Genomic DNA, 26,090 nt, shown 5'->3' on the forward strand with positions numbered 1-26,090 from the left:
GGAACGAGACGAAAAAGAACAGGGAAGGGAAGGGAAGAAGTGGGAAAGACAGCAGACGAGAGGACGAGAGTCTAGAAGGAAGCGATGCGACGGTGGGAGGCCTGGGGTGGCGGCGCTAAGCCATGTGGGGTTTAGCCAGGGGTTCCCTGACAGTCGACCCCTCAGGCAGGCAGGCAGGCAGGCACTCAGGCACTCAGGCCGACCTTGATTGTCTTTCGATTCGCGCAAGAGTCAAGACGGCCCGGCATTTGTCACTGCTGGACCGCCACGACCTGCTCCACCCCGTCGGAGATTTTCTTTTAAATCCTGGGAGCAACGCATGGACATCAGGACGGGACCTGATGGCTCCCCAAACTCCTAACCGTGCTGATCGAAATACTCTGGCGACCTGGTTGACGCACGCAAACCACATGGCAACTAGCGCCCTGATAGAATTCACCGGCCGTTCGGGCTAAATGGAAATAAATTGTCACTAGAGCAATAGCTGCCTCCACTCTCTGGACTATTAACCATTATCATCCACTCTGGCCTGTCTGGTCTAACCTTACGGATCCCCGGGGAACGGCCGTCAGGAATGATGCAAAGAACGCATGCCCTCCGAGGTTTTCGGGGTTTCAACGTGGTCGTGTTTCAAATACTATACTCGAATTTTCCAGAAACATTGGTACAATGGTCACCAGTCTATTGACCGTCTATCGACCCATTGCAAAAACCAAGACATGGACTCCGTCCGACAAAAGGAGATCGTTAGTTCTATTTACTTAAGAATTGCGCCATCCAGCCGCCCCCCAAGTCGATCCCCTCTACTCCAAGGGAAAAGGGAGGCACGCTTGCAATTTTCCAAAGAATGTGTGGGTATTTGTGTGGATGTGAAGTCAACAAAAGTCTACTTCTGTCGTACTTCGGTCGTTTCTTCTTCAATTTGTTCACCTTCCTGGTCCTCGGAGAGGGACATTTCTTGGGCTATTGTTTTTGAAGAAAAATTCGCCGTTAGCACTCTTGCGCCAAAGAAAAAAAAAAAAAAAAAAAAAAAGTGATGTGCTTACCATTCCATAGCTCGGCGTAGATGCCGCTCTGCTCGAGAAGTTCACGGTGCGATCCCGTCTCCGCAACGCTGCCCTCCTTCAGAACCAGGATTTGGTCGCAGTCGCAGATGGTTCGCAGCCGGTGTGCAACGAAGACGCTAGTACGTCCCTTTTCTTTCAGGATGCTGTTGATGTTCTGAAGAAGCGCTTGTTCCGTGTAGGTATCCAGAGCCGATGTCTACATTACTCGTCAGTTTCGTCGCTTGCGTTCGAACCGAGCAGACAGGGGAAAACTTACTGCTTCGTCGAAGAAGAGGAGCTTGGGGTCTTTCAGGAGCAGTCGAGAAATGGCCAGCCGTTGCTTCTCGCCGCCAGAAATCATCATGCCGCGCTCTCCCACGGCCGTCTTGTATCCATCGGGAAGGCGCTCGATCAATTCGTGAATCCGTGCTCGCTGGGCGGCTTTGTGCACTTCCTCGTCAGTAGCGTCGATCCTGCCATAGCGGATGTTATGCGCGATGGTGTCATTAAATAGGGGCGTGTCTTGGGGCACAACGCCAATCGTCTTTCGGAGACTATCTAACGTCACGTCGCGAATATCTTGCCCGTCAACCAGGATTCGGCCTTGCTGGACATCGTAGTATCGGAACAGAAGTCTCAAGATCGTCGACTTGCCGCAGCCGCTGGGGCCTACGATGGCAAACTTCTGGCCGGCAGGAATCGTAAAGCTCGCGTTCTTCAGAATAGGTCGTTCGGGATGGTAACCAAAAGTCACGTTTTCGAACGTGATGTTACCACCTTGTCGGAGCTCGAGCGCTTTCGCATTCGGCTTCTCGATGATGTTCACGTTGACCTTCTGCAGATTGAACAGCGTCTCCATGTCCAACAAAGACTGGCGCAGTTCGCGATAGACGGAGCCAAGGAAGTTCAGAGGAACGGACAGTTGGAACACAAGCTGGTTAACCATGACCAGGTCGCCGACGGTGAGGGCGCCGCTAGCAACCCCATTGCATGCAAGGTACATCATTGCTGCGAGTGCACTGGAGAAGATCATGTTCTGGCCGGAGTTGAGGAAGGCCAGGGACGTAGTAACCTTGATGGAAGCATCCTCGTAGGCTTTGAGCGCCTTGTCGTAGCGTGCGACCTCAAACTTTTCATTGTTGAAATACTTGACGGCCTCGTAATTGATCAGGGAGTCCACAGCCACGGTGGCTCCGCGGTTGTCCGCGGCATTGGCCTGTTTTCGGAACTTCGTTCTCCAGGCAGTAGTCATGATCGTAAAAGCCGAGTATGCGACCATGGTGGCCGTTGTGATAGCCGCAAATTGGATTCCATATTGGTAGGTCTGGTCAATCAATCAGCGACATCCAGGACAGAGGCAGGGGAACAAGCATCTCGTCATACCAATATGCCGCACACAAGGGAGATCTCCAACGCCGTTGGTACTACGTGAAACACCATAGATGTCAAGAGGAAGCTGATTCCCTTGGTTCCCCGGTCAATGGCTCTCGTCAAACCGCCGGTCTGACGGGTGAGGTGGAAGTTCAAGTCCAATCGAAGGAGATGCTCAAAAACATTCCGTGCGACCCGACGAATTGCTTTCTGGGCGACGCTTGCGAAGACAGCATTTCGAAGTTCTTGAAACAGGGTAGCGCCGATCCTAGTTGCTCCGTCTGCACGATTGTTGTTAGACACCGTAGCACCTGCATTGTGCGACCAGTAATGAAATATCCTTACAGGCTATAATCATGGATCCTGCCACCGTATAAGCCGTTCCCCCAAGGGCTGCAAAATCCACGTTCATCGAATCGACGATACTCTTGAAGTAGAAGGGCACTTCGACATTCAGAATCTAGTCACCGTTCTGTCAGCATTTCCTCGGGATGCAGTCGATAACTACCAGCCATTAACGCGTACTAACCTTGGCTCCAACCAATAATGACAATGCACTTCCGACACGAAGCTTCGTACCCCAGTCATCCTGTATAATTGCCCCGTTAACACCCGATCATCTTCTCAACCCACGGTCAATCCCTCGAATCCCTTACCTTTGGCCAAAGGTACTTTGCCATCTCCTTCATTATCGCCCAGTCGGCCTTCCTCTGCTCCTTGGTCGCGACCGTGCTCTCACTGAGCAGGTCCTTCTTCTTCTTGTCCGAGCTGGAAGCCTTCGCGGCATCCTTCGGGTTTTGCGCGGCAGCCGCGTCCGTCGCGGGTGTGGTCGACGGCGTCGAAGCAGGACTCGGCGATTTCCGTTCAACGGGAGGGTCGTCGACGGCCTGCTTCAGCAGCGGGCCTTTGTTGGTGGTCGAGAACGCCCTCAGTTGGGCGCTGTAGGCTGCAGGTAGCCATGGCGAGGAGCGCGGTACGACGGGACCGCGCCGGATGAAGCGTGCGGGGATGCGCACGCAAGGCGATCGAGCTGCCCTGGGCAGCATGATGGCCGGGTATAGGATGCGAGAGGAAACAAGCGAGATGGTGTACACGGGAGGAAAACTCCGCCGGGATCAAAGGAGCATGGTTCAGGGTGAGCGGGCGTTTCTTGTCGGTGAGAATTGGAGTCGTGGTTTGAGGACCGCCGGGTTCGGAGGAAAATGAGGGGACCGCCGACGCTTCTGTCGCAATCGCCGATTTATCTTTTTCCTCCTTGCAGCTTTTTTATCTCCGGAAGAATTGTTTCTGAATGTCGTGATTGCTTTTTCTTCGCTATTTTATCACTTTCGCCTCGTTTATACGATTTCAATGCTACTACTTAGCTATTTACTGGCTACTCTACAGGCACATGGCATATATTTATGTAATCCGAGCTATCCACCAAGGTTACATGCAACGAGCAGCTTGAACCCTGCACTGAAACGAAACAAAAGTCGACTTCTTCGGGCACGAATAAGCATTCAATCCCAATTCGAAGTGGAAGTGCATATTCAGAGCCATTGACTCTACCAGAGGTGATTCTACCCTCAAACAGTGAGCTATCTATGACATCAGCGGTGGATACACCTACGTCTCCCGCGACTATTCATGTAGTAGTTGGATGCATTATCTTTGATATCTTAAATTCTTTCTCTGGTTTGTATGTAATCACTCTATTTATACATATTCACTACATGACAGACCTTTCTAGACTTCCAATAAACGGCTGTGATAGTGAATAGATTAGCTGATATAGAAATCTATCTTCATCGTTTCTTTCTCCCTCTTCCAGTTTCTTCCTCCTACACCCCTTACACCTCTTACTGTTGATCTTCTTGACCATGTACATGCCTGTCTTCTTGGTTGGTTGGCCTTCCTAGCCATACATACTACGTGTTTACCTACCTGGGGATAATCAGCACGTATAGTAACTACTATGGCATACTAAAAAGGCCTCGGTCTAGCATAAGGTCTTGGAGGTATGCTTTTCTCAGTTTTCGTTGTATCTTTATAAGATACTAATAGTAATGGTCTATTTGCTGATCTCTGGATACCTGAAAAGAAGGGGGTAGTTGGGCTGTCGGGAGACTACGATCGAATGGATGAGCATATCTCGCGATTCAAGAAGGAAGATAATATCAATATCAACTACTCTGCCAACTTGTGGTTCGTTTTTAACCCTCCGCATCTTTCTTGATGTTACTAACACTACTATAATAGTTCACACTGAGCCCAATTTCATCCATGCCATCTACCACGACTACTACGCCAAGTCACGGGGTTGCAATAAGGACAGGGGGCTATAAGAATAAATAGGGGGATCATTTAAAAATAACCACTGCTGTTGATCTCTCGCACTGTAGTTATTAGCTCTACAGCCAATATTCATGCATTGATGAAGAATAAATGATAAACAAACTACGTAATAATTGCATAGAACGTGCCAAGCCGCCTTTCCCGATCGGGCCGGGTGAAGCCGCAAAGAATGACCGCGGAGAAGAAGAGAACCACCGGCGCATTCAATCCGCCCTCCTTCCTTCGTCCTTCTCTTTTGCCGCACTTTTTCTTCAGGTACGACAATGAGTCAACCCTTGAGGAGAGGCGTCGGGGTCCTCCCCACGACCCGAGCCCTTTCTGTCCGGGCGCGACAAGGGGCGCCTTTGCTGCACCGCGCATGGCAGGCAAGAGGCTTTCAGATTCGCGCTGCCCCCGCCGAACAGCCTGCCACGGCCAATGGTGATAACCTGCCCGTGGCTGGTCCGCCTAGCTCGGCGGAATCGAAAGGTATGCTCTCCTCCACCTTGTAATGCCCCTTGCGCGGAGTATCTAGCCATGGAGATGGTGGTTTCCGCTTCGATATCGAAAGAATCCCTGCTAACAGAACGGACGTTGGTATCTAGATGCTCGGTTCGATGTCATCGGCGCGCCGCACTCCCTCCTCTCTGTTTCGCTATCCGCCTCGCAGAACCTATACACTCGACGAGGAACCCTGGTTGGATTAAGCGGGAAGGCTGATAATGTATGCGGAACAACCACCCCTTCCGTGCGCTATGGTCCTCGAAACATCTATTGACTGTCACGGGCGGTTTGAATCAGGTGGTTTCGACGTTGAGCGTGCTGGAGCCTTTTCGACGAGCGGCTGTTGGCATCCCGTTCTTGTATCAGAAGGTCGAGTTTTATCCCTCAATGTCAATGGCAGGGCATTGTATTGACATCGGCGCAGGTATCTTCGGCTAGCCCGGTCACTGCCTTAGTCTCCGTGCGATCTCCGGTTACTTCGTTTGCGGTTGTGCACCTCAATGGCTCGGTGGACTGGATGGTGGCCCAGAGACGGGCGCTGCTTGCTTGGACGGGGCGTTCCTTATCCGTCAAGCCCACCATCAACACAGACTTGGTAGGCTTGTTCTGTCCTGCAGATGGGAGAAGAATACAGACTAACAGGCATAGAGCGTGGCTCACTGGGGTAGCTCCGAGGTCACCGGTAGAGGCCTATTGGCCCTTGTCGGCACCGGTCAGTTGTATTCGATTGAGCTGAAAGACGGTGAACAGTACATTGTGCACCCGAGGTATGCTTCCTTTCGCGCAGCTTCCACCCACACAACGATACTAACGTACTCAGTAATGTCGTGGCTTACACCATCTCCTCCAACCCCCCTCGTCCCTACCGCTTCAAATCCACGACTCTGAAATTCCAAGTCCCCGGCCTCAAGAGCCTGCCGAGATTCATCCAAGACTCCAAGGTTGTCCGAGACGTATCGGACTCGAAGGCGTGGAAAACGACGATGAGCTACCTGCACAAGCTCCGGACGTGGTCTCGCATGACCATCTGGGGAGACAGGGTACGTCGAGAAACAGGACCCATTGACTTCATTGACACCCCATACTGATTTAGCCGATATCTAGCTCTTCCTTCAGTTCGATGGCCCGACGACCATTCTGCTCCAAACCCGTGGCCCCAGAATCAACGAAGTCCTCACTCCCCACGAGGTCAACGAGATCGCAGACGCGCCGAGAGGATTGACCATCGGCCCTGCGAAGCCCGCCGAGGAGAAGAAGACCCCCTCGTCCGAGGATGAGGAGTTCCGAAATACGGCCGAAAAGGCAGTCAACGCGGCGCCCGCGCCTTCGAGGTCGGTAGAAGACCTGGAAATGGAAGTCAAGGGAGCCGGCCAGAAGATCGCCCAGCTTACCAAGGACGGGGAGGTCATCTTCACCAAGCCGGAGCAGAAGAAGAACTAAATACCAAAATTTGATTGTTGACTGTTGATTGTTTTGTTGTCTTCATGCGTGCAGTGAAGAGCATCCCTCCAAAATTTTCATTTGCAGGCTCAATGTACTGTACTATAGACTAGTTTGTGTGTTTGAGCATAGCCGAGTTTGGCATGGATTTCTTGTTGATGCTTCCATATGTTCCAACAATTGAATAGAAATGAGTCCTGTACGTGGTTTCAGAGGTTTTAACAAAGGCATCCTTCAATCTGCGCCTTGTTGCGGGTGTTGTTGTCTCATCGGCACTGACATCAACGCTACTGGTATCTGACCCACGGACGTCCTCGCTGTCAGTTGTCCCGGGTGGACGAGCTCCTTCTCTACCCAGCTTCGTTAACTCGTGGGACACTGGTAGGGTTTTCTTCCCCCTGTACATGGTCCCAATATGAATCTTCCAAGCAGTTCGGTTGTCGATGTCACTACCCACATTCCCGTACTTGACATATCAATCAGCATAAATCTTAGGGAGCAGGAACAAGAGTAACTACGAAACCACTGAATACTGAAATATCGTCAATTCAATGATTTCTGGTGCGAAGAATGGAATGGAGTGGCGTTTCTGGAGTTTAATCCTCAAATGTATATTCGACGAGGGTCAAGTTCGTGCTCTATAGCCAGGTGCCCATAATACAGCCCATTATTCCCGTTCTCCATCGGCTTGGAACACGTAGGCAACAGAATACAAGGTGACACAAGGCAATTCGGGCTCAGACTCCGTCGATGCATGCTGGCTTATCCCTTCCCTCGCATTCCACAGCGATCCTGTCGTGCATCGATTCCATCAGATCTATACCCCTGTTGAACTCTGCTCATCCCCAAACAGTTCCTAAACAATCCTCAACCCGTCTTGACTCTGAGATGGCAAACGAGACCCAGACTGAGCCTGGTCTGGTCAAAATTCTCCAGGCCAGGGAAAGCAAATTTGTTTCTCGCCATTCTCACAAACCATCTAACCAAGTCTATGAGCCAAGTTCATCATTCGCTATGCCACCCCAAAAGTTCGAATTTGCCTGGTTTTGGCCACAACCGCAGCGTGGGCTGCCGGAGCTGCTTTACCATACATGATATTCCTATGGGGTGACCTCTCCAGTGCCTTCTTACGTTTCATAAAAGGGGACGATCCCTCGTACACCTCGGATGCCTTCCAAGCGGAGATTGACCAGACAGCGTGAGCCCGATAAACTGATGATTGGAGTGTCCGTTTTAACGATCATGGTAGGATAAAGACAATCTATTTATTCACTGGGAAACTTGTGGTATATATCATTTTCGATCCCTGTTTAATGATCACTTCTGCTAACTTATCCTATAGTTGGGATATGTATACATGGTGCTTTACACTTTCGCTGCCTCTGAGATCGCATACAGCCTTCGTTTGAAGTACACAAGTGTGATTCTTCGACAGGACGTGTCAAAGCTAGATGATATCAACGCAGCCAGCGCTAGAATTGGGGGCCAAGGAATCCAAGAGATCCAGAGGATAGAAGTTGGCCTCGGAGAGCAGTTAGGAACAACCATGCAACTCATGTCGGTTGTTCTGTCGGGTTTCATCATCGCCGTCGTTGCGTTAGTCTCTCTCGCACTGTGGTGATAATTAGCACTGATTTGTCTAGCCAGTGGAAACTTGCGCTAGTTGTATCTACTATGATTCCAGCGACTTTATTCACGATTGCGCTAACTGTCATTGTCGACCTGCGTTGGGAGAAGAAAATCCAACATTTGTACACGCAGACGACAGACGCTGCGAAAGCCGCCCTTACCAATATCCGAGATATTTTTGCCTCCACGGCTGAATCACATATTCTGGTTCATTATGACAGGCTACTTGAGCAAGCTATGAGATATGGTCTCAAAAAGGCTCCAGCGGTGGGTCTGCAATACTCGTTCGAGATGTTCTTCGTTACGATTGGATACACACTGAGCTTTTGGTATGGAACCAAGTTGCATTCCGAGGATGATGTACCTATCGGTAGTATTGTGACGTGAGTTCCCTAGGATACCTCCGTTAGCCTGTGTGTCTAATTATCACTACTTAGCGTGTTCTTCTGTGTCGCCCTGGCCAATAGCTCCTTAACAGGGGCATATCTGTCCAGGTTGTGACGTTAAGTCGAGCTGTTGCTGCCTCTGAGCAAGTTATGCGCATCACCGAATGCCAACCCTGCCCAATGAGCTCAACCAACCTCAGGTGGCGCCCTTTTATCGGGAGGACAGAAACAACGTCTGGCAATTGCGTGAGCTATGATCTGACGACCCGGTTTGCTAGCCATCATTGACATGTATTTTGATTGGATACAGGCGCGCAATCATCAATAACCCCCCAATCTTAATCCTCGACGAAGCGACAGCTGGCTTGGATGTGCATGCAGAAGTCGCGGTCGAAGCTGCTCTTGATCGTGCGTCTCTGGGTAAAACCGTCATAAATATCACCCATAAACCCCGACAAGCCAAAAAGGCCGACCACATGATTGTTTTGACATCGCATGGGGTAAGCCATCAAGGATCTCCGGATGAAATAAGAAGAAACAAACCCGTATTCTTTCTACTGGATGAGGATTCCAAAGGCTTGTTTGAAAACAGCAGCGCGCATGGTAATTCAATAGAACCAGCACCGGAGCCAAAATCGGTCCCAATTGGCTCACAGCACTTCGAACCCGGAGACTCCATTGCCTTGTTAGGCGTGGTGGTGAAGTACTCGCTGTTACGATCCATCGCAATCATTATGTATGACCAAAAGAACCACTGGCGATGGATGCTGGCCCTCTTGATCCCTTGCATACTTGGTGGTTCGTGATGTGCTCTTTGCGAAATTCCCTTAATACTAACCGGGCACTTAGGTCTTACCTTTGGTGCGGAAGCCATCATTTTTGGGAAAATTGTCCGTGTTTTTTTGCTGCCTGTCGCCCAGGTCCATAGTGCAGCTCGCTTCTGGGCATACATGTTTCTTGTCGTTGCAATTGCGACGTTTCTGATCTTCGTCGCCATCGGTCATAATGGCACGATTTTGAATTATGTGAGTTTTAATATTCAATTTTGGCAAGTACCCTATATCGGGCTCTTCTAACACCTCTCAATGAGATAGAAACTCAGCAGGGAGCATCGCCTTCAGTACCTCCAAAATATCATGCTACAGAAAATTGAATTCTTTGATTTACCACGCAACTCGCCCGGGGTCCTAGCGGAGAAACTACTGCAACACCCAAATGAAATTGAGGACCTTCTAGGGCGCAATATTCCCGTCATTGCCATCATGCTTGTGACTGTGATTAGCTGCTCTATCCTGAGTCTTGTGACAGGTTGGAAGTTCGGCTTGGTTGCTGTCTTCGGCTGCCTTGGTCCCATATGTCTCGCAGGACTTGTCAGGATCCAGCTAGAATATGTCATCGAACACCGGACACATGAGCTATATTACGAGAGTGCGGGTTTTGTATCCGAGTTTCTGCACTCAATGCGAACGGTGACCTCACTTTGTCTGCAACACACGCTCTTGTCTGAGTATCGCGAGTTGCTCAGCAGGCCTTTGCGCGAAACGCGAACGAAGGCGTTGATATCTTTGTCATTTCTGGCACTGGCGGACTCATTACAGCTCTGTGGTCTAGCCCTCTTGCTTTGGTAACCCCTAACGTCTATTTGAGGTCAGAATCGTCTTTTCCTGACCATCATAGGTACGGCGGAACACTGGTTGCAAGTCGCCAGTATACCCTCGAGGCGTTTTTCACCATTGCATCTAGCATGTTCTTCGCAGTACAGGCAATCACGAAATTCTTTGGGTTTGCATACAGTGAGCTCCATGTTCCATCTGAAGAAGAACACCACTCATGAGCTATAGGTTTTACAAAGAGCAAATTCGCAGCAAACCACGCTCTCTCCTAGAGAATCAAGAATGAGATGACCGAGACAATGCCCAGATCAGATGCATCTAATGAGGCGAAGAAAGAACTGGCAGTTTCCTTCCAGGAAGTCCATTTCCGATATCCGACTCGTGAGTTGCCGATCCTAAACGGCTTGAATGTAGACGTGAGTAGCCCATTGCGGAAAAGGTAAGTAATTGTCTACTAAACCAGGCTGAAGATCAGGAGCGGGCAAAAAGTCGCTTTTGTTGGGCCTTCTGGCTGTGGAAAAGTACGTTTCGTTGGACCCCGGTGGTGATGGTCTTGAACTGACAGGCTGTAGTCCACGATCCTACAGCTGATTGAACGGTTGATAGTGACCCCTCACAAAGAAAATACAATAAGCTAACATTCTCAGGTTCTACGAGCCATCTTCGGGAAACATTTACTTCCACGGTCAGCGCTCAGTCGAATTGGCAATAGGGGACATGCGACGGCGCACAGCGCTTGTTCCTCAAGGGCCTTGGCTTTATCGCGGTAGTTATACGAGAAATTGTAGTAAGTCTAAGTAGGGCTAACGATAATTAGGTTCGATTCGTGAAAATCTCTGTCTAGGCCTGGATCGAAATGTCACTGACACGGAGATCGTTGGCGCCTGTCAAGCTGCTGTAACCCATGACTTCGTATCATCATTGCCACAAGGTACCTACCTGGGAAGCCTCCTGCCCAGCCACTGACTGCCATTACTGATTTGCACGAAGGGCTTGAAACACAGTGCGGAGAAAGTGGTGGGATGAAATTCTCCGGTGGTCAACGGCAGCGCCTCCTGATTGCCCGGGCCCTACTCCGGAGGGCATCCTTACTTCTTCTCGATGAATGCACATCCGCACTCGATGGCCCGACCGAGAAACTTGTAGCACATGCGTTGCAGCACATTCCCCACGAAGTCACCGTTATTGCCGTAGCCCATGTGCGTGTCTTTTCGTGGTTGGCAGTTGGAGTGGAGAGAGACTGACGCAGCAGGCTGACAGCGTTTGTCGACCATTCGCAATTTTGATGTGATTTTCGTGTTGGACCATGGATGCGTCGTGGAGCAAGGGTCGTACGATGAGCTGATGAGACTCCGTGCGCGGTTCTACAACATGGTGCGTTGCGAGTAGCTCAGCCTCATGGTCATGGCTAGGCTAACCTTAGATATGTGTGACTCGACTCGCCCCAGGCGAATACCAGCCTTAGTGCCTGATCGGGTGCAAAGAATGTCAGGTACGGCTTTATCAGTCCAATGAACTTTTATTCGTGAAGCTAGTGCGCCTGAGCGTTCAGACAATTACTCGTTCACGGTGGCTCTGTTGTTACAGTAGAGTGGATGGAGAAACATGCGGCATGGGAACTGTTTTAATCATGTCCATAATATGTAATTGGAGTTGGTGAGGGCAATTATGGCTCACGCTAAGGACCCTCTCAGAGAGCCTTTTGCTGTAGCTTTTGGATCCACAAATACCTTGACTACACCTAAACCTAATGCTACAAGCATATATCAAGAACAGACACCGAAGACATTCGACAAGTCCAAAGCAAATGGGAAGAAACTCCAGAAACACCTTCGCTGGTGGAAAATGACGATGAAAATGCACAAGAAAAGAATAACACCGGATAGACGAAAGCCATGGAGGGAATGGCAAAAAAACAAGCTAGACCAAACGAGCAGGCTAACAATGCTAATGCTTGTGGCTCCTGTAATGCAAAGATGCAGGTGTTCAACAAATCGTCCGTCTATGCCAAAACCCCAGTTCTCATGGTTTCGACGGTCTTCACCCCGACGCCCTTCAACTTGCTGAGCTCGGTAAGGCTATTGATCTGGACGCGGGATTCGTCTGCCTGCGCGTCTAGGCCTTGATCCATCTCGCATAGACAGTCGACGATGGCTTCGGCTTTTTTGGCCCCGACGCCTTTCAGCAGTTTTATTTGGCTGACGTCGCGGGTATTGATGATCGAGAGGATATGGATCGTTCGAGGAGAGAGTGTTGTTTCATCGCAGTCGACTTCGGGCTCCTCTTCGATGGGGGACTGGGTCTTGGTGCGCTTCTTGCGTCGCGCGTGGGAAATCTCTCGGATTTCGTCATCATCACTCAGCTGCAGCGTGCTGTCACCGGGGTATTCGTAATCCTCGTCCAGGTCATGAGCTGCACGCTTTGCGCCTACCCTAGGGGGCTGCTTCTTCAGCGATAGCATGCTTCCAAGACCTCTCTGGGCCGATGGGGGAGCAGATACGATCGTGGTGTCAGCGTCCGGTCGAGGCTTGCCCTGGATGATGCGCTCCTTGAGAGTAGTGATCTTGGATGCAAGCTTCTCGTTGTTCGGGAAGAAAGGAAGGGCCAGCTGATACATCTTCAATGCGTAAGCGTCCTCCCCGCGTCCTTGGTGCTGTTTGCCCATGAGCAAGTAAGACAATCCCTCGGCCCGTGCATCCTCGCTACCCTCAATGCGCTGCTCAAGAAGCTCCAGACGCTTTTGTAATTGCTCATTCAGCTCGCGTACTTGAGTTTGCCGGGACTGCTCGCTGACTGCGCGAACGGCGAGAATTTCCTCGACTTTCTTTTCCACCATCTCTTCGATCCTAGCCGCAGAAATATCATCGTGGTGCCTTTGCGGTGGTGGTTGCGCAATGCGGCTAGGCTTCAGAGACCGAGGTGCATGAGATTCGAAGGACATAGAGGGCCGTTGAGGGATCTCAGGCTTCTTGAACTGTGTGGAAAGTCTAGGACGAGGTCCATCGGAGTAAACGTGGAATGCTTTGATAGGCTTGCCGTCACCCGGCTTCGAAGCGTCTTTATCTTTGTCCTTGTTTGCGGCAAGGTTCACATTCACTGAGGCCGTCAGTGGGCGCAAAGGTTGTCGCTGACTGGCAAACGATGGTCGCATTGCCGGTCTAGGGGGTCCCTTGAATATCGGCTCATTTTCCACCTCACGGACTTCAATCTTTTTCGTACGGTTGGCAAAATTGAGCGAGCTTAGCGTGTCCAGATGATAGGACTTGACGGGTGCAAGGTTCAGGATCATCACGGTCAACCCATTGTTCTGGCCCAGTGAGAGGATTCTGGTCATCTTGGATTCTCGGTAGGGAATCCTCTGGTGCTTTTTGCTAATCGCCTCCACACACTGCGCTAGAACGAACAGGCTTTTGTTGATGCTAGCAGATTCCACCATACGCTCCTTGTCATTGTCGGTGCGGCGGTTGTCTTCCGAGCCAGCCAGATCGATGGCCGATGCGGTGCTAACGCGCGTCTTGTCGCCGGTTTTGATGGCGACCTTGACACAGAGAATGGCGTGAGATCGCGAAGAGTGGGCGTTTAGCTATCTTTGAGGTTAGTAACCATTTGCGCATTGGTTCCAGGCTCTCGCTTCCGAATACTGACCTTGGTTGCCGATGTCGATCGGTTGGTGTTTGCTTGGTCGTAGAGAACCTCAAACTCCTTGAGGTTGGAGCAGGGCTTCTCCGTCAAACCTACAACAACAGTCTTTCCGCCATTGTCCCGGAGCGGCAGCCCGGAAAATGTCCTCTTCTCTGGGGGCTCGAGTAGATCGAAGACCTTGTCATTGTAGATTTCGTAATAGCTTAGCGAAACCGTAGCCGTTGACTCTCCCTCGCTGTCCTTTTCGATCTTGCGGCTGCGGCGATAAATGCTACTGAGAAAACGGGGGATCACGCCTCTCTCCGCCATGCTTTTACCACCTCGCATCGTATGTGTTTTGCCCGTTCCCGTAACCCCATATGCGAACAGCGTGACGTCGAAGCCATTAAAGAGATGTTTTGTCGTAGGCGCGACTGCAAAGAACCCAAAGTCAGTATGCCAGCAACATTCCAAGACAAGTGGCAGGTCGGCACGAACCCTCTGCGTCGAAGAGCTCCTGCTGCGAGGCATCGGAGTCGTACACGGCGTTGAATTGGAACGAGTACTCCTCGTTTTCATTCTTCGGGTTCGGGATGCGCACCAGCGTATCCCTATCCCTCAGAGCCGCCAACTTCGCATTCTCCGAGGAGCTCTTCTTCTCGGTCTTTCCGGGGACAGTCTGCTTCGCTCCGCTATGGAGGATGACATCCAGCTCTCGCTCCGACTTCAAGAGGGGTCGGATACGTGCAACCACCCGAACGCTCATTTTGCCAATTTCCGCGAATGTCAGGGCCCGCTATCGTGCAGCTTCGGTGTTCGGTTCCGTTGTATTGGAGGGCGCGGGTTTGTGGTGCTTCCGTGCCGGTAGATTTGATCCGATCGAGGTCTATGCGCGGTGCATAGGTTCTGTTATGTTGAATAGGGTTAAATAAAAACAATTGACTCCAGCTTGATGCACTAATTAAAGTGTTTGTCTCTTGCTGAGCACCGTCAAAAAGAACACCGGGTTCTTAATGCAAGGTGAATATGACAGGAAACCGCAAGGAAGAAACCAAACAATAAGACCGAGGCAAAGGCGAACCCAGGGATCAAGTAATTAGGATCCAAGGAGGCGTCGGGGTGATTGGGGAGGGTGGATATTAATGCGTGAAAAGCAAAGAGGGTCTCTTGCAAGAGTGACAAGGAGAGCGTTGTGGTGCGAGTGGCAGCGGTCTGTTGTTGGCACGGCAACGCCCCGGGCATTCCACGTTCGTTCTTGGGAGTTCCCGCGAGCCTCCATTTGTAGTGCACCTGGAACTATGGGAGTATCCTATATATGAGGAGTATATGAAGATCTCATTAGTTATTGGAAGCTTCCCTGTGCACATTATGATTATCTTAACATCTCAGGAATCCATCTTGCATGACCCATGATATTTCAGGACAGGTCGTACCATGGAGTATACTATACTATTTTCTATACCCTGTGTGACCTTATACTACCTCGAGATTGACTCTTTCCTCTCCTTATGTTTGGTGGCCGAGTATATTCGGGCTAGAAGGAGGTATAACATACTGTACATCGTGATTGTATACTAGAAGTATGAGAATCTCTCGAGCACCCGATGAGATCATCACTCCGAGGATATACGCATTTTGTGCAGCCACTTAATAGTCCAGAGTAAAGACGTCAATTTTGATATATTCTTGGCCACCATTTATCTTTATTTCCAAATCCTGCCCTGATATACTCGCCGTTCTGCGTACCTCCTCTGGGGCTGATCGGCTACGCTGCCGGCCGCTCTGATTGGCCCGCAAAGGCCACCGTACACCATCCAAAGTCCAAGTCGTCGCTGCGATCGCTCCGTCCTTCTCTCTTCCCCTCCGAGGACACGTTGATCGGTCTTATTAGGTGCCATCTACGTGTGGTATCTTGTTTTCTTGTTCTTTGTCTTTTTAATCCTTTTACTCATAGATTTGGTCGGCTCAATTCCCGTTGTTAGTACGCAGAGTCCCCCGGCTCCAGTTCCCCTCCTGTCCACAATCCCCAAGCTGACCGCCAACATAGTGAGCCTTTAAATCGATCTCCCGCGACATCTGCTTAATTCCCGAGTCCACCTCGAACGACCTCCTGAACACACCCCCACAATCTACTGAACCCCGAGATCACCAATTTCATAGACTCCTTCATGGCAGCACCACAAGGGGGTTATCCTCCCCAGGAAGGGTACGGCTACGAGTCCCCGGTTCAAGGCACGGTTCCCGGAGCCCCTGGCCAAGGTCAGGCTGGAGGAAAGAAGAAGCGAGCATACGCCGGAGAGGCCTTCGAGTTTGGTTCTGGCGCCAATGCTGCTCTAGGAGGTCAACTGCCCGCCGGTGGCAGCTATGGAGCCTACCCCCCTCAGCCCCAGGCGGCGGGATACCAGCAGCCCGTTGCGTATGGAGCCGACCCGGTCCCGATGCAAGCTGCTGCTGCCCCTGCTGCTGCGCCAGGATATAGCGCACCCGTCGCACAGATGACCCAACAGTTTGGCGCCATGGGGATGACGGATCCGCATCTCCTGCCTCCTCAGCCTCCGCAGGCCGTGCCTCAGATGCCGCGGGCCGTTCCCCTCAACCAACTGTACCCGACGGACCTCCTCACACAACCCTTCAACGTTGCGGAACTCGACTACCCTCCACCTCCCATTGTTTTGCCTCCGGGGGTATGTGCTGGATAAATGCTCGTGCCGACGTGCGCAAGGAAATTTGACTAACCGTTGGATGCAGACAAGCGTGTATCCCTCCCCCTATGCCAACTGCCCGTCGAAATATGTCCGGTCAACGTTGAACGCCGTCCCGACCACCCACTCCCTCCTCAAGAAATCGAAGCTGCCTTTCGCCTTGGTCATCCAGCCGTACGGCGCCCTCCACGATGCCGAAGACCCCGTTCCCGTCATCCCAGACCAAGTCATCTCGCGTTGCCGACGATGCCGATCCTACATTAATCCCTTCGTGACTTTCCTCGACCACGGACATCGCTGGCGCTGCAACATGTGCAACCTGACCAACGATGTACCTCAGGCCTTTGATTGGGACACCACGCTTCAAAAACCCGCCGATCGGGCCTTGAGACCCGATCTCAACCACTCGGTGGTGGAGTTCGTTGCTCCTCAGGAATACATGGTCCGACCTCCGCAACCGCTCGTCTACCTCTTCCTCATCGATGTCAGCTATGCGTCGGTCACAAATGGTCTCCTGGCCACGAGTGCTCGGTGTATCAAGGAGAGCCTCGACCGAATCCCCAATGCGGACCGCCGGACGCGACTGGGCTTCGTTGCGGTGGACTCGAGCCTGCACTACTTCAGCATCCCCCGAGACGGATCGGAGAACTCGGATCCTAGGATGCTTGTTGTCAGCGATCTCGACGAGCCTTTCCTTCCCATTCCCGGAGACCTTCTCGTCACCCTGAGCGAATGCCGCGAGAACATCGAGACCTTCCTGGACAAGCTGCAGGAAATGTTCCAAAACACCCAGAACAACGCCTGTGCGATGGGATCCGCCCTGCGTGCCGGTTACAAGCTCATCTCTCCCGTCGGTGGAAAGATGACCGTGCTGAGCTCGTCTCTTCCGAATATCGGACATGGTGCCTTGACGATGAGAGAGGACAAGAAGGTTTTGGGCACGAGCAAGGAGAGCAGCTTGTTGCAGACGGCCAACAGCTTCTACAAGAGCTTTGCCGTCGAGTGCTCCAAGGCGCAGGTTTCCGTGGACATGTTCCTGTTCTCTTCTCAGTACCAGGACGTGGCGTCTCTCAGTAACTTGCCGAGGTACACCGGAGGTCAGACGTATTTCTATCCGGGCTGGAATGCCGCCCGGGGAGAGGACGCGATCAAGTTCGCTCGGGAATTCTCCGACTACCTGTCGTCCGAAATCGGGCTGGAGGCCGTGCTCCGTGTGCGCGCTACGACTGGCCTGCGCATGAACACGTTCTACGGAAACTTCTTCAACCGCAGCTCCGACCTCTGTGCCTTCCCGGCCTTCCCTCGCGACCAGGCCTACGTTGTTGAGGTTGCCATCGACGAGACCGTCACGAAGCCCGTCGTGTGTATGCAGACGGCGGTGCTCCACACCACCTGCAACGGCGAGAGAAGAATCCGGGTGCTGACCCTGGCCCTGCCGACCACTCAGAACCTGGCCGATATCTATGCCTCGGCGGATCAGCAAGCGATTGCCACCTACTTCAGCCACAAGGCTGTTGAGCGGACGCTCGGAAGCGGCCTGGAACCTGCTCGCGAGGCGTTGCAGGCCAAGCTTATCGAGCTGCTGTCGACGTACAGGAAGGAGCTGGCTGGTGGAAGCGTTAGCGGCGGTGGCCTTCAATTCCCCGCCAACTTGAGAGGATTGCCTGTTCTCTTCCTGGCTATGATCAAAAATGTAAGATACTCCGAGGTTTCTCAATCCCCCCTCTGTACATGACTGACATTCGCGTTCCAGCTGGGTCTCCGGAAATCCGCACAGATTCCCACCGATATGCGATCGGCCGCTCTTTGCCTGCTGTCGACGCTTCCCCTTCCCCTTCTGATGCAGTACATCTACCCGAAGATGTACTCTCTCCACGACATGCCGGACCAGGCGGGCTTGCCCGATGAGCAGACGGGAGAAATCGTTCTTCCTCCGCCGGTGAACCTGTCCTCCGAGCGGATCGTTCCCTACGGACTCTATCTCATCGACGACGGGCAGACGCAATTCCTCTGGGTCGGGCGCGACGCGGTGCCGCAGCTCGTCCTCGACGTCTTCGGTCTCCCCGACAAGTCGCAGCTCCGCGTGGGCAAGCAGAACCTGCCGGATCTGGACAACGACTTCAACCAGCGCGTGCGGGCGGTGGCCGAGAAGAGTCGGGATCACCGGTCGAAGGGAGTGGGCAGCATCGTGGTGCCTCACCTCTACGTGGTGAAGGAGGATGGAGAACCTGGACTCCGACTGTGGGCACAGACGATGCTGGTGGAAGACCGGGCGGACCAGAGTGTCAGCCTGGTGCAGTGGATGGGGTCATTGCGCGAAAAGGTTTGATCCCCTTTCTCTCCTTTGTCTGATCCGCCCCGTCCAAGGAATGAAAACCAGAAGAAAACAAAAAAACCAAGGTCATTCGACTGACGAGGATGAACGCGCGCACAGGTCGTCCAGTAATGATGATAGTTCTGTGATTACAAACCAGCCATTTTGGTAAATGATGCGAAAGATATCAATAAATTCCAATGACTTTTTTTTGTCTATTTGTTTCAAAATCCAGGGTGTTTTTTATTTGATTCTATTTTTTCTTTTTTTCCTTTCTTCCTTTCAAGCTGTATCATTATTATATTTTTGTTTGTTTGCTTTTGTCTCGATGCGCAATGTCAAGTCACCACCAGAACCTCCCACGCACATACAATGAATCCACCACAGCTGCCATGCCCAGGATTGGACTCCTGCAGTGTAGACTTTAGATCACAGCTTAGCCTGGCCGACCAGTCGAGGGCGACGTGGCAAATCAGCATGCAGAGGGCGAGCGTGGCGTCTCTCGCACGACCCGACTTGCATTGGGTGCCAAGGGAGCAGAGCGCAGCGCAGAGCCGAGCAGAAGCCGAAGCAGAGACATGCAGGAGCCACCAGAGAAGGCGGAATCACTCACGCGCCGTGACGAGTGACGAGAGTGACAAGTGACAAGTGACAGACGTGATGGTGATGGCCGAAGGGGGCGGGGGAGGGGTTTTTTGTTGATCATCCTCGAGTTTCTCGGGATGTCTCCCTCTGCACACAACTACTAGTACTACTCCTACTACTCCTACTAGTTACTACTCCGACTACGGATGACTACGGACCTGTCGTTGTTGATTGACTCTGAACTCCTCAGACAAGCTAATCCAAAGCCAACCCATCCGAAGGGGACAGTTAGCGCCGTGACGAGTTAGTGCCTCCCCTGAGAAATGAAACACTGGTCCAGACGGACGCCCCAGTTGGTCCCCGTCCGTTGTTTGGGCAAGGAGGCATTTGTCGGTCTGCTTTTTATCTTTGCTGCGTCTCTTCGTCGTCGGATTCCTTTTTTAATCGAACACCCGAGCTGCATTCGAGTAGACTACATCGTGGATGCTTAAGATAGTAATGACCCCGTCTCTATCTATGGAGATAGGAGGAGGGAGTCAGATGGATGCAACCTTTCCAGACTAGACAGTAGACAGTGTTAATTCCATGCCTTGCCTCGTATATCGTATTGAACATGCCGAATGTACTCCGGAGCACGGAAGTAGAAAGTAGATATCGCCATCCATCAACGGTACGGACCCGTCGATCGCCGACGAGGATCCAAGGAACAGGATCCAGGGAACCTTCGCTGGAGTCTGGTTCTGGATCTGTCCTTTCCACCGTTCAGACATCTCTGTTAAATATTGTTTACTCCGACAAAGTCCAGGAAGACTTCCCCTCCACGGCGGCCCCACCGCTTAATCTCCTTTGGGTTTCACGGCGCTTCGTTCCATCAGCCCCTCCTCTCTTCTCCTCTTCTCTCCTCGCCTTCTCTCGCGGTGGGTATTTGCTCGACTCGTCTCCTCCATCCTTTTCTCTTCCCCCTCCCCGTCGTCCGGCCTTCCAGCTTGATAGACCGTCCGCTGCGTCTTTGCCTGTCGAAGCGTTTAAAAATAGAACACGCCCGTGAAACATCCATCTCAGGTCCAAGACCGGCCCTGCTCCTTGAGGTATGGCCGTTCTCCTTTTTCTCGGTGCTCTGAACCCTGCATGGTTCCTTTGTCGACCCTCCAATGCTCGTCAACGGTCCCTGATCCAGGACCTGATCCATTTCCGGTCCTAGATTCTTTCGTCTCTGTCGCCGAGCCACTGTCCTTCGTTGTCTTGCTTACACGCCGTCCATTGTTCGCATTCAGATTCCATTCATCCACGTCATCTCCGAGTCCCCCTCGACCGCAAACCCCGGCGATCCCGTCCACTATCTCTCCAGGACGTTTGACTGAGCGGACGCATCCCAGCTCGTTTCGATCGCAGACACGGGCGCCATACCCCGCATTCGACCCTCGAACCGCCGTCCCCTGCTTCTCCACCGTCAGCGCATGCGAGCCTGCTGCAACTAATCCCTCGTCTCCCAAGATCTCTCTTTGCCGTGTAAATCGAATGTAAGCGCCATCTTTGCATCCGCCTGGGACGGGGTCTGGTCACAACGTCACTGGGTTGTCATTTGCTGGTGATCTGCCTGCAACCAGCGGGGATGGCGTGTCTCTTCGGCTGCTGAGCACGCAGGTCCTGGTGCTGGTTGCTTTCCCACATGCGTGAACCAGGAACAACCCGCTGGACCGACTGGACCGACTGACCTCCGTCGTTTACGCACCGTCACTAACGCAGTCTAGTTCCTCATAATCAGCAACAATGGTGCAGCAGCTGCCTCCCCAAGGAGGGTCGCGCAAGATCTCCTTCAACGTTTCCGATCAATACGAAATTCAAGATGTTATCGGTGAAGGTGCCTACGGAGTTGTCTGGTAAGAACGGCCCTGTGAGGGGGGGTCAAACCTCGAGCTGATACTGACATCTTCTAGCTCCGCTATCCACAAGCCCTCGGGGCAAAAAGTCGCCATCAAGAAGATCACCCCGTTCGACCACTCGATGTTCTGTCTGCGAACTCTGCGTGAAATGAAGCTGCTGCGGTATTTCAACCACGAGAACATCATCTCCATTTTGGACATCCAGAGACCTCGCAACTATGAAAGCTTTAACGAAGTCTATCTGATTCAGGTAAAGGGATTTTGATGGGATTGTCAGCACGCAGACAAGATGCTCACCATTGTCACAGGAATTGATGGAGACAGACATGCACCGCGTGATCCGTACCCAAGATCTCTCCGACGACCACTGCCAGTATTTCATCTACCAGACCCTGCGTGCTCTCAAAGCCATGCACTCCGCCAACGTTCTCCACCGTGACCTCAAACCCTCGAATCTTCTCCTCAACGCGAACTGTGACTTGAAAGTCTGCGATTTCGGTCTCGCTCGTTCGGCTGCGTCTACGGACGACAACTCGGGATTCATGACGGAATATGTGGCGACTCGATGGTACCGTGCTCCGGAAATCATGTTGACCTTCAAAGAATACACCAAGGCCATCGACGTGTGGAGTGTTGGCTGCATCCTAGCCGAGATGCTGAGCGGCAAGCCTTTGTTCCCAGGCAAAGATTGTAAGTTCATCCTCTGGGAATGATGATAATGGACTCTAAGCAGAACTAATATGAGCCTCAGATCATCATCAATTGACTCTTATTCTGGATGTCCTCGGGACACCAACCATGGAGGATTACTACGGAATCAAGTCCCGACGAGCCCGGGAGTACATCCGTTCTCTTCCCTTCAAGAAGAAGATCCCATTCCGAGCTTTGTTCCCCAAGAGCAACGAATTGGCGCTGGATCTTTTGGAGAAGCTTTTGGCGTTCAATCCCGCCAAGCGAATTTCGGTGGAGGATGCCTTGCGTCACCCCTACTTGGAGCCTTATCATGACCCGGAGGATGAGCCCACGGCGCCGCCAATTCCTGAAGGCTTCTTTGATTTCGACAAGAACAAGGATGCTCTCAGCAAGGAGCAGTTGAAGAGTGAGCCCAGTCCCAGTCTATTCTTTAGACCGACTCATACTGATTTGTCTACAGTCCTGATCTACGAGGAGATCATGCGGTAAATACTCCGATAGCAAGACATACACATGTCTATCTATTCTCGTATCCTAGGATTTGGAAACATGAAGAAGCTGAGGGCTAGGAAACGGGTTGTTGTTTTGAGTCTCACATCTCAGTTGCATAGACGAAAGCCAGGGTTAAACCATGCTCGCGCATTTCGACTACGATACTCGTCTCGATTGTCATTTTGACCCATTGATCGTTCAGGCGTCCGGTTGCTTTCCCATAGTTTACAGTAGTGAGCAGATAAGCTGGTCTTAGCGAGCACCTTTAGCAGTCGCCCTGGTAAATGGTAAATCTATATCATATACAGCATACTCTCGGATTAATCCACCCCAAACCCATCGTCAATCACGAAGACGACCCCCTCCATTTGTCCATAAACCTCTCAATCCCCTCCCCAACTCCCTCCTGACTCGGCCTCTCTGCACAAACATCCACCTCAAACCCCAACTTCCGCAAATGATCCCTCGTCGTCGGCCCAATCGTCGCCACAAATATCCCCTCCAGCCTCTTGCCCCCTCCCTCTTCTTCCCCTTGCCCTCCTCTCTGTCTCTGCTTTTCCAAAACCCTCACCATCGCATCACACCCCGTCGGCGAAAACACAACCACCCACACTGCCCTCTTCCCTTGCCCATCTGCATCCCCATCTAAATACCCCCTCGCCGCACCAACCGCCTCCCCAAACTCCCTCTCAAACGACCCCATCACCCCCGTCTCGTACACCACCAGCTCATCAACCCCGATGCGTCGACCCGGCTCCGCACCCATTAACGTCTTGGGAATGATATCGCGGCGCTGTTCGCCGACGAGGAAGAGGAGCGGTAGCTGTGCGTCATCACCGTAACCATTACTACCACCACCAGCAGCGGCAGTGTTTCCGGCAGTGTCAGAGGAGGGACCAGAGGAGTGAAAAGCGGGATAATGCTGTAGAATGAAATGGGCCAGGGCTTCGCCGTTCCCGGTCTCTGCGCCGTGGATGGTGGCGTGGGGGAGGTGCGCGTCTCGGAGGGTCGTGAGGGAGCGGGAGGTTGCGGGTCCGACGGTGTAGAGGGGGAGGGAGTGGGAGGCGGGAGAGGTTATTGAGTCTATTTGAGATCTCTAGTTAGTTTCATCTGTGTGTATCCGGTACTCTAGGACGTAAGGTAGGGTGAAGCTAAATGAATGATTGGGAAGTGAACCTACCATCCAACTCATCAACCAATTTCGCGAACCCCTCGACAGCGCGCTGGCTGGTGAAGATCAGCCCGCCATATTTCCTGCCTGGGCCTGGGTTCAGCGCGCCGGACTCGAAGAGCAGGCGGACGGAGCGGAGGTTTGGTTCGTGGAAGTGGTGTTCGAGGACGGGGATGAAGGCGGGGTTGTAGTTGTGGGCGGAGAAGAATTCCTCGTAGCCGTCTGCGGGCGAGGATTTGGTTTTGAGTAGTAGGATTGGCGTGGCGGGGGAGGAGGCGAAGGAGAAGGGGGAGTTCGTCATGGTGGATGTGTCTTTGGGGGGATGTGGTGGGGTTGAGGAGTAGAGGTTGAAGCTTTAGTTAATTGCCCTGTCGGTGATGGAGCTCCGAGGTACGGAAAGCGAACGACGTCATTATCTCTACGATCTGAGGCTCCACTTCAACAACAAATGGGAAAACTTCGAGTCTAGTAACTTATATACATTAAAGAAACACAATCCACTACTGGGTGTCCAGGACGTGCAGGTACTTCTTCTCCTCCCGTTGCTCCCGCTCCGTGGCAGGGGGCAGGTCGTAGTACGAGGCGCTACGGTATCCTTTCTGTAGAGACAGTTAGCATAAAACTCCGGATAAGTCCTGTGCGGAGAGCTTACCAGGTAGTGGAAAGTCAGATTGGCCAGGTCATCAGGCTCAATGCCCAAGTCCTTGAAGGTCTTAGCAGTCGGGTCAATCTGCTGGTCCATGAACTCGCGCTCCACCTCGTCGGCGGACATGGTGGGGAACCAGATGAACTTGTTCAGGTAGTACGCCAGAGGCTTCAGGGCGCGCTTGGGAATGTTGATGTGGCGGCGGTGCTTGATGATTTCGCGGTCGACCAGCTCGGCAATCTCAGCAGTCGAGTAGTTCTTGGGGCCGTAAAGCTCATAGGTCTGACCAGCGGTGGAGTCGTCGTGGAGCATAAGCTCGAGGGCAGCACCGACGTTGATGGCCTATTACTACGTCAGCTTCTCTTACCGGAACAAAGAAGGCACTCTCTCGTTGGGCCTGGACTTACGTGAACGGGCCAGAAGCGCTCCTGCATGTGGTTGGCGGTGAAAAGGTTAGTCACGCCAGCAAGCTTGTGGAGGAGGTTGTCCTCAAAACCGAACATCGGGGCGGGTCGGACGATGGTGGTCTCGGGGTAGATGGAGCGAACGATTTCCTCTCCCCATCCCTACGCTGGATTAGCTTCTTTGCTGCTCTTGGTTGAGTTGGACATAGTTCAACCGACCTTGGTCGCGAAGTACTCGGAGGGAGAGTCCTTGTTCGCGTTGTAGGAAGAGACGTGGATGAAACGGTCGATGTCGTACTTGGCAGTGGCCTCAACGATGCGCTCCACGCCGTCGACATGGACATCGGTGTACGAGAAGTTCCTGCACGCCTATTAGTAGGCCCTCAAACCATCTGCATGTTTGTTCCACTAACTTGGTAGGATACTGGCGACCGACAAGGTTGTAGACAATGTCGGAGTGACGGACACTCTCCTCGATCGACTGGGTGTTACGCAGATCGTATTCCTGGAAGCGTTTGTGTAAGTCGCTCGTGTTCCGGGTAGGACTCGCGCTAAGGAAATACATACGATGAAGGTGACACGTCCGAGATCACCAGTCGGCTTCAGGTGTCTCTTGGCCATCTCCTCGCGGTAGGGAACGACAACGTTGCATCCCTGCGTAGCTGCTCCATGTTAATTACTCGCGGTCGGTTTCCATCGGGGTCAATTGAGGACCTACCGAGCTTGTTGACAATGTATCGGCCCAGGAAACCAGTAGCACCGAAGACAGTCGCGGTGTGACCTAAATTGCAGTTCGAGTTAAATTCTCTGCGGGCGATGCGATGCGGTCGGGAAAAAAGGGCTATATGTACCTCCCAAAGACGACCTGTGAGAGCGTTCAGTCAGCCATCTGTCTTGAGACACCACATCAATGCAATTGCGCCTTACCGTCCACCCTGAACCTTCAGGATCGGCTTTCCGGTCCGGGAAATAGCAACATCCTGGAGATTGCGGCGCTGCGACTGCAATTGGACTCGAGGGGTGGGGGGGACGATTGTCCTCGACCCCAAGGCGGAATTGGCGGCCCGGCACTTCTGCATGGTCTCTGTTCAAGTGGTCAAACAGACGAGACCAGCGAGTTCAGTAGGAGAGAGTGGGAGAGTGGAGAGAGCGAAGCTCAGCAGGCGGGACTTGTGCTGGAAGCTGGACTTCACGACGGTCGTCGTCCTTGGAGAAACGCAAACCAAACTGCCCGGCACGGGACTTGGTGCGCTAGTCCGCATTCGGACAGCACT

General features: G+C 52.4%; 8 protein-coding genes across 8 annotated transcripts; 4 read left to right on the forward strand and 4 right to left on the reverse strand.

The window, feature by feature from the left end:
* Positions 1-690: 690 nt before the first annotated feature.
* On the reverse strand, positions 691-3,615 carry atm1 (ATP-binding cassette Fe/S cluster precursor transporter ATM1). Its single transcript, XM_024846563.1, has 7 exons — positions 3,074-3,615; positions 2,947-3,006; positions 2,763-2,877; positions 2,430-2,698; positions 1,324-2,370; positions 1,047-1,263; positions 691-963 (listed from the first exon to the last, which is right to left on the reverse strand). The coding sequence occupies exons 1-7, from the start codon at positions 3,461-3,463 to the stop codon at positions 887-889; spliced, it is 2,175 nt and encodes a 724-aa protein (XP_024705480.1). The 5' UTR covers positions 3,464-3,615; the 3' UTR covers positions 691-886.
* Positions 3,616-4,969: 1,354 nt separating this feature from the next.
* On the forward strand, positions 4,970-6,832 carry P170DRAFT_380619 (AIM24 family protein). Its single transcript, XM_024845536.1, has 7 exons — positions 4,970-5,222; positions 5,339-5,457; positions 5,535-5,606; positions 5,662-5,832; positions 5,886-6,004; positions 6,058-6,277; positions 6,342-6,832. The coding sequence occupies exons 1-7, from the start codon at positions 5,018-5,020 to the stop codon at positions 6,675-6,677; spliced, it is 1,242 nt and encodes a 413-aa protein (XP_024705481.1). The 5' UTR covers positions 4,970-5,017; the 3' UTR covers positions 6,678-6,832.
* Positions 6,833-7,919: 1,087 nt separating this feature from the next.
* Positions 7,920-12,191, forward strand: P170DRAFT_424598 (P-loop containing nucleoside triphosphate hydrolase protein; the record flags this gene model as incomplete). The annotated part of the gene is made up of 14 exons (XM_024847582.1): positions 7,920-7,922; positions 8,020-8,273; positions 8,321-8,689; positions 9,003-9,490; positions 9,542-9,717; positions 9,787-10,316; positions 10,370-10,485; positions 10,618-10,744; positions 10,776-10,826; positions 10,953-11,092; positions 11,123-11,236; positions 11,296-11,504; positions 11,566-11,679; positions 12,066-12,191. The coding sequence occupies 14 exons, from the start codon at positions 7,920-7,922 to the stop codon at positions 12,189-12,191; spliced, it is 2,817 nt and encodes a 938-aa protein (XP_024705482.1).
* On the reverse strand, positions 12,040-15,055 carry P170DRAFT_380622 (kinesin family protein). Its single transcript, XM_024845537.1, has 3 exons — positions 14,425-15,055; positions 13,951-14,360; positions 12,040-13,888 (listed from the first exon to the last, which is right to left on the reverse strand). Exons 1-3 carry the CDS (start codon positions 14,690-14,692, stop codon positions 12,308-12,310), a joined length of 2,259 nt encoding a protein of 752 aa, XP_024705483.1. The 5' UTR covers positions 14,693-15,055; the 3' UTR covers positions 12,040-12,307.
* Positions 15,056-15,798: 743 nt separating this feature from the next.
* Positions 15,799-19,136, forward strand: P170DRAFT_138058 (COPII subunit SEC24). The gene is made up of 4 exons (XM_024842449.1): positions 15,799-15,903; positions 15,974-16,610; positions 16,675-18,321; positions 18,382-19,136. The coding sequence occupies exons 2-4, from the start codon at positions 16,095-16,097 to the stop codon at positions 18,955-18,957; spliced, it is 2,739 nt and encodes a 912-aa protein (XP_024705484.1). The 5' UTR covers positions 15,799-15,903; positions 15,974-16,094; the 3' UTR covers positions 18,958-19,136.
* A 2,161-nt stretch (positions 19,137-21,297) lies between these two features.
* Positions 21,298-22,592, forward strand: P170DRAFT_445549 (mitogen-activated protein kinase; the record flags this gene model as incomplete). Its single annotated transcript, XM_024850721.1, has 5 exons — positions 21,298-21,407; positions 21,465-21,660; positions 21,719-22,100; positions 22,162-22,509; positions 22,564-22,592. The coding sequence occupies 5 exons, from the start codon at positions 21,298-21,300 to the stop codon at positions 22,590-22,592; spliced, it is 1,065 nt and encodes a 354-aa protein (XP_024705485.1).
* Positions 22,593-22,941: 349 nt separating this feature from the next.
* P170DRAFT_508403 (uroporphyrinogen-III synthase HEM4) lies at positions 22,942-24,067 on the reverse strand (the record flags this gene model as incomplete). Its single annotated transcript, XM_024854569.1, has 2 exons — positions 22,942-23,678; positions 23,776-24,067. The coding sequence occupies 2 exons, from the start codon at positions 24,065-24,067 to the stop codon at positions 22,942-22,944; spliced, it is 1,029 nt and encodes a 342-aa protein (XP_024705486.1).
* A 136-nt stretch (positions 24,068-24,203) lies between these two features.
* P170DRAFT_435379 (complex I NDUFA9 subunit family protein) lies at positions 24,204-26,003 on the reverse strand. Its single transcript, XM_024848921.1, has 9 exons — positions 25,744-26,003; positions 25,668-25,681; positions 25,535-25,597; positions 25,384-25,478; positions 25,230-25,321; positions 25,036-25,177; positions 24,820-24,978; positions 24,419-24,754; positions 24,204-24,365 (listed from the first exon to the last, which is right to left on the reverse strand). Exons 1-9 carry the CDS (start codon positions 25,893-25,895, stop codon positions 24,267-24,269), a joined length of 1,152 nt encoding a protein of 383 aa, XP_024705487.1. The 5' UTR covers positions 25,896-26,003; the 3' UTR covers positions 24,204-24,266.
* Positions 26,004-26,090: the final 87 nt, after the last annotated feature.

Source organism: Aspergillus steynii (assembly GCF_002849105.1).
Source record: "Aspergillus steynii IBT 23096 chromosome Unknown P170scaffold_3, whole genome shotgun sequence".
NCBI classification, from domain to species: domain Eukaryota; kingdom Fungi; phylum Ascomycota; class Eurotiomycetes; order Eurotiales; family Aspergillaceae; genus Aspergillus; species Aspergillus steynii.

Coding starts and splice junctions, on each gene's coding strand:
- atm1 (XM_024846563.1), bottom strand. CDS start 3,463: ATGCTGCCCAGGGCAGCTCGATCGCCTTGCGTGCGCATCCCCGCACGC. Junction 2,371..2,429: donor CCCTTGTGTGCGGCATATTG/GTATGACGAGAT, acceptor TTGATTGACCAG/ACCTACCAATATGGAATCCA. Junction 964..1,046: donor CTACGCCGAGCTATGGAATG/GTAAGCACATCA, acceptor CAAAAACAATAG/CCCAAGAAATGTCCCTCTCC.
- P170DRAFT_380619 (XM_024845536.1), top strand. CDS start 5,018: ATGAGTCAACCCTTGAGGAGAGGCGTCGGGGTCCTCCCCACGACCCGA. Junction 5,458..5,534: donor TAAGCGGGAAGGCTGATAAT/GTATGCGGAACA, acceptor GGTTTGAATCAG/GTGGTTTCGACGTTGAGCGT. Junction 6,005..6,057: donor CAGTACATTGTGCACCCGAG/GTATGCTTCCTT, acceptor TAACGTACTCAG/TAATGTCGTGGCTTACACCA.
- P170DRAFT_380622 (XM_024845537.1), bottom strand. CDS start 14,692: ATGAGCGTTCGGGTGGTTGCACGTATCCGACCCCTCTTGAAGTCGGAG. Junction 14,361..14,424: donor GGAGCTCTTCGACGCAGAGG/GTTCGTGCCGAC, acceptor GGTTCTTTGCAG/TCGCGCCTACGACAAAACAT. Junction 13,889..13,950: donor GATCGACATCGGCAACCAAG/GTCAGTATTCGG, acceptor CCTCAAAGATAG/CTAAACGCCCACTCTTCGCG.
- P170DRAFT_138058 (XM_024842449.1), top strand. CDS start 16,095: ATGGCAGCACCACAAGGGGGTTATCCTCCCCAGGAAGGGTACGGCTAC. Junction 16,611..16,674: donor CCATTGTTTTGCCTCCGGGG/GTATGTGCTGGA, acceptor CGTTGGATGCAG/ACAAGCGTGTATCCCTCCCC. Junction 18,322..18,381: donor TCCTGGCTATGATCAAAAAT/GTAAGATACTCC, acceptor TTCGCGTTCCAG/CTGGGTCTCCGGAAATCCGC.
- P170DRAFT_435379 (XM_024848921.1), bottom strand. CDS start 25,895: ATGCAGAAGTGCCGGGCCGCCAATTCCGCCTTGGGGTCGAGGACAATC. Junction 25,322..25,383: donor TCGGACGTGTCACCTTCATC/GTATGTATTTCC, acceptor AAACGCTTCCAG/GAATACGATCTGCGTAACAC. Junction 24,755..24,819: donor AGCGCTTCTGGCCCGTTCAC/GTAAGTCCAGGC, acceptor ACGTAGTAATAG/GCCATCAACGTCGGTGCTGC.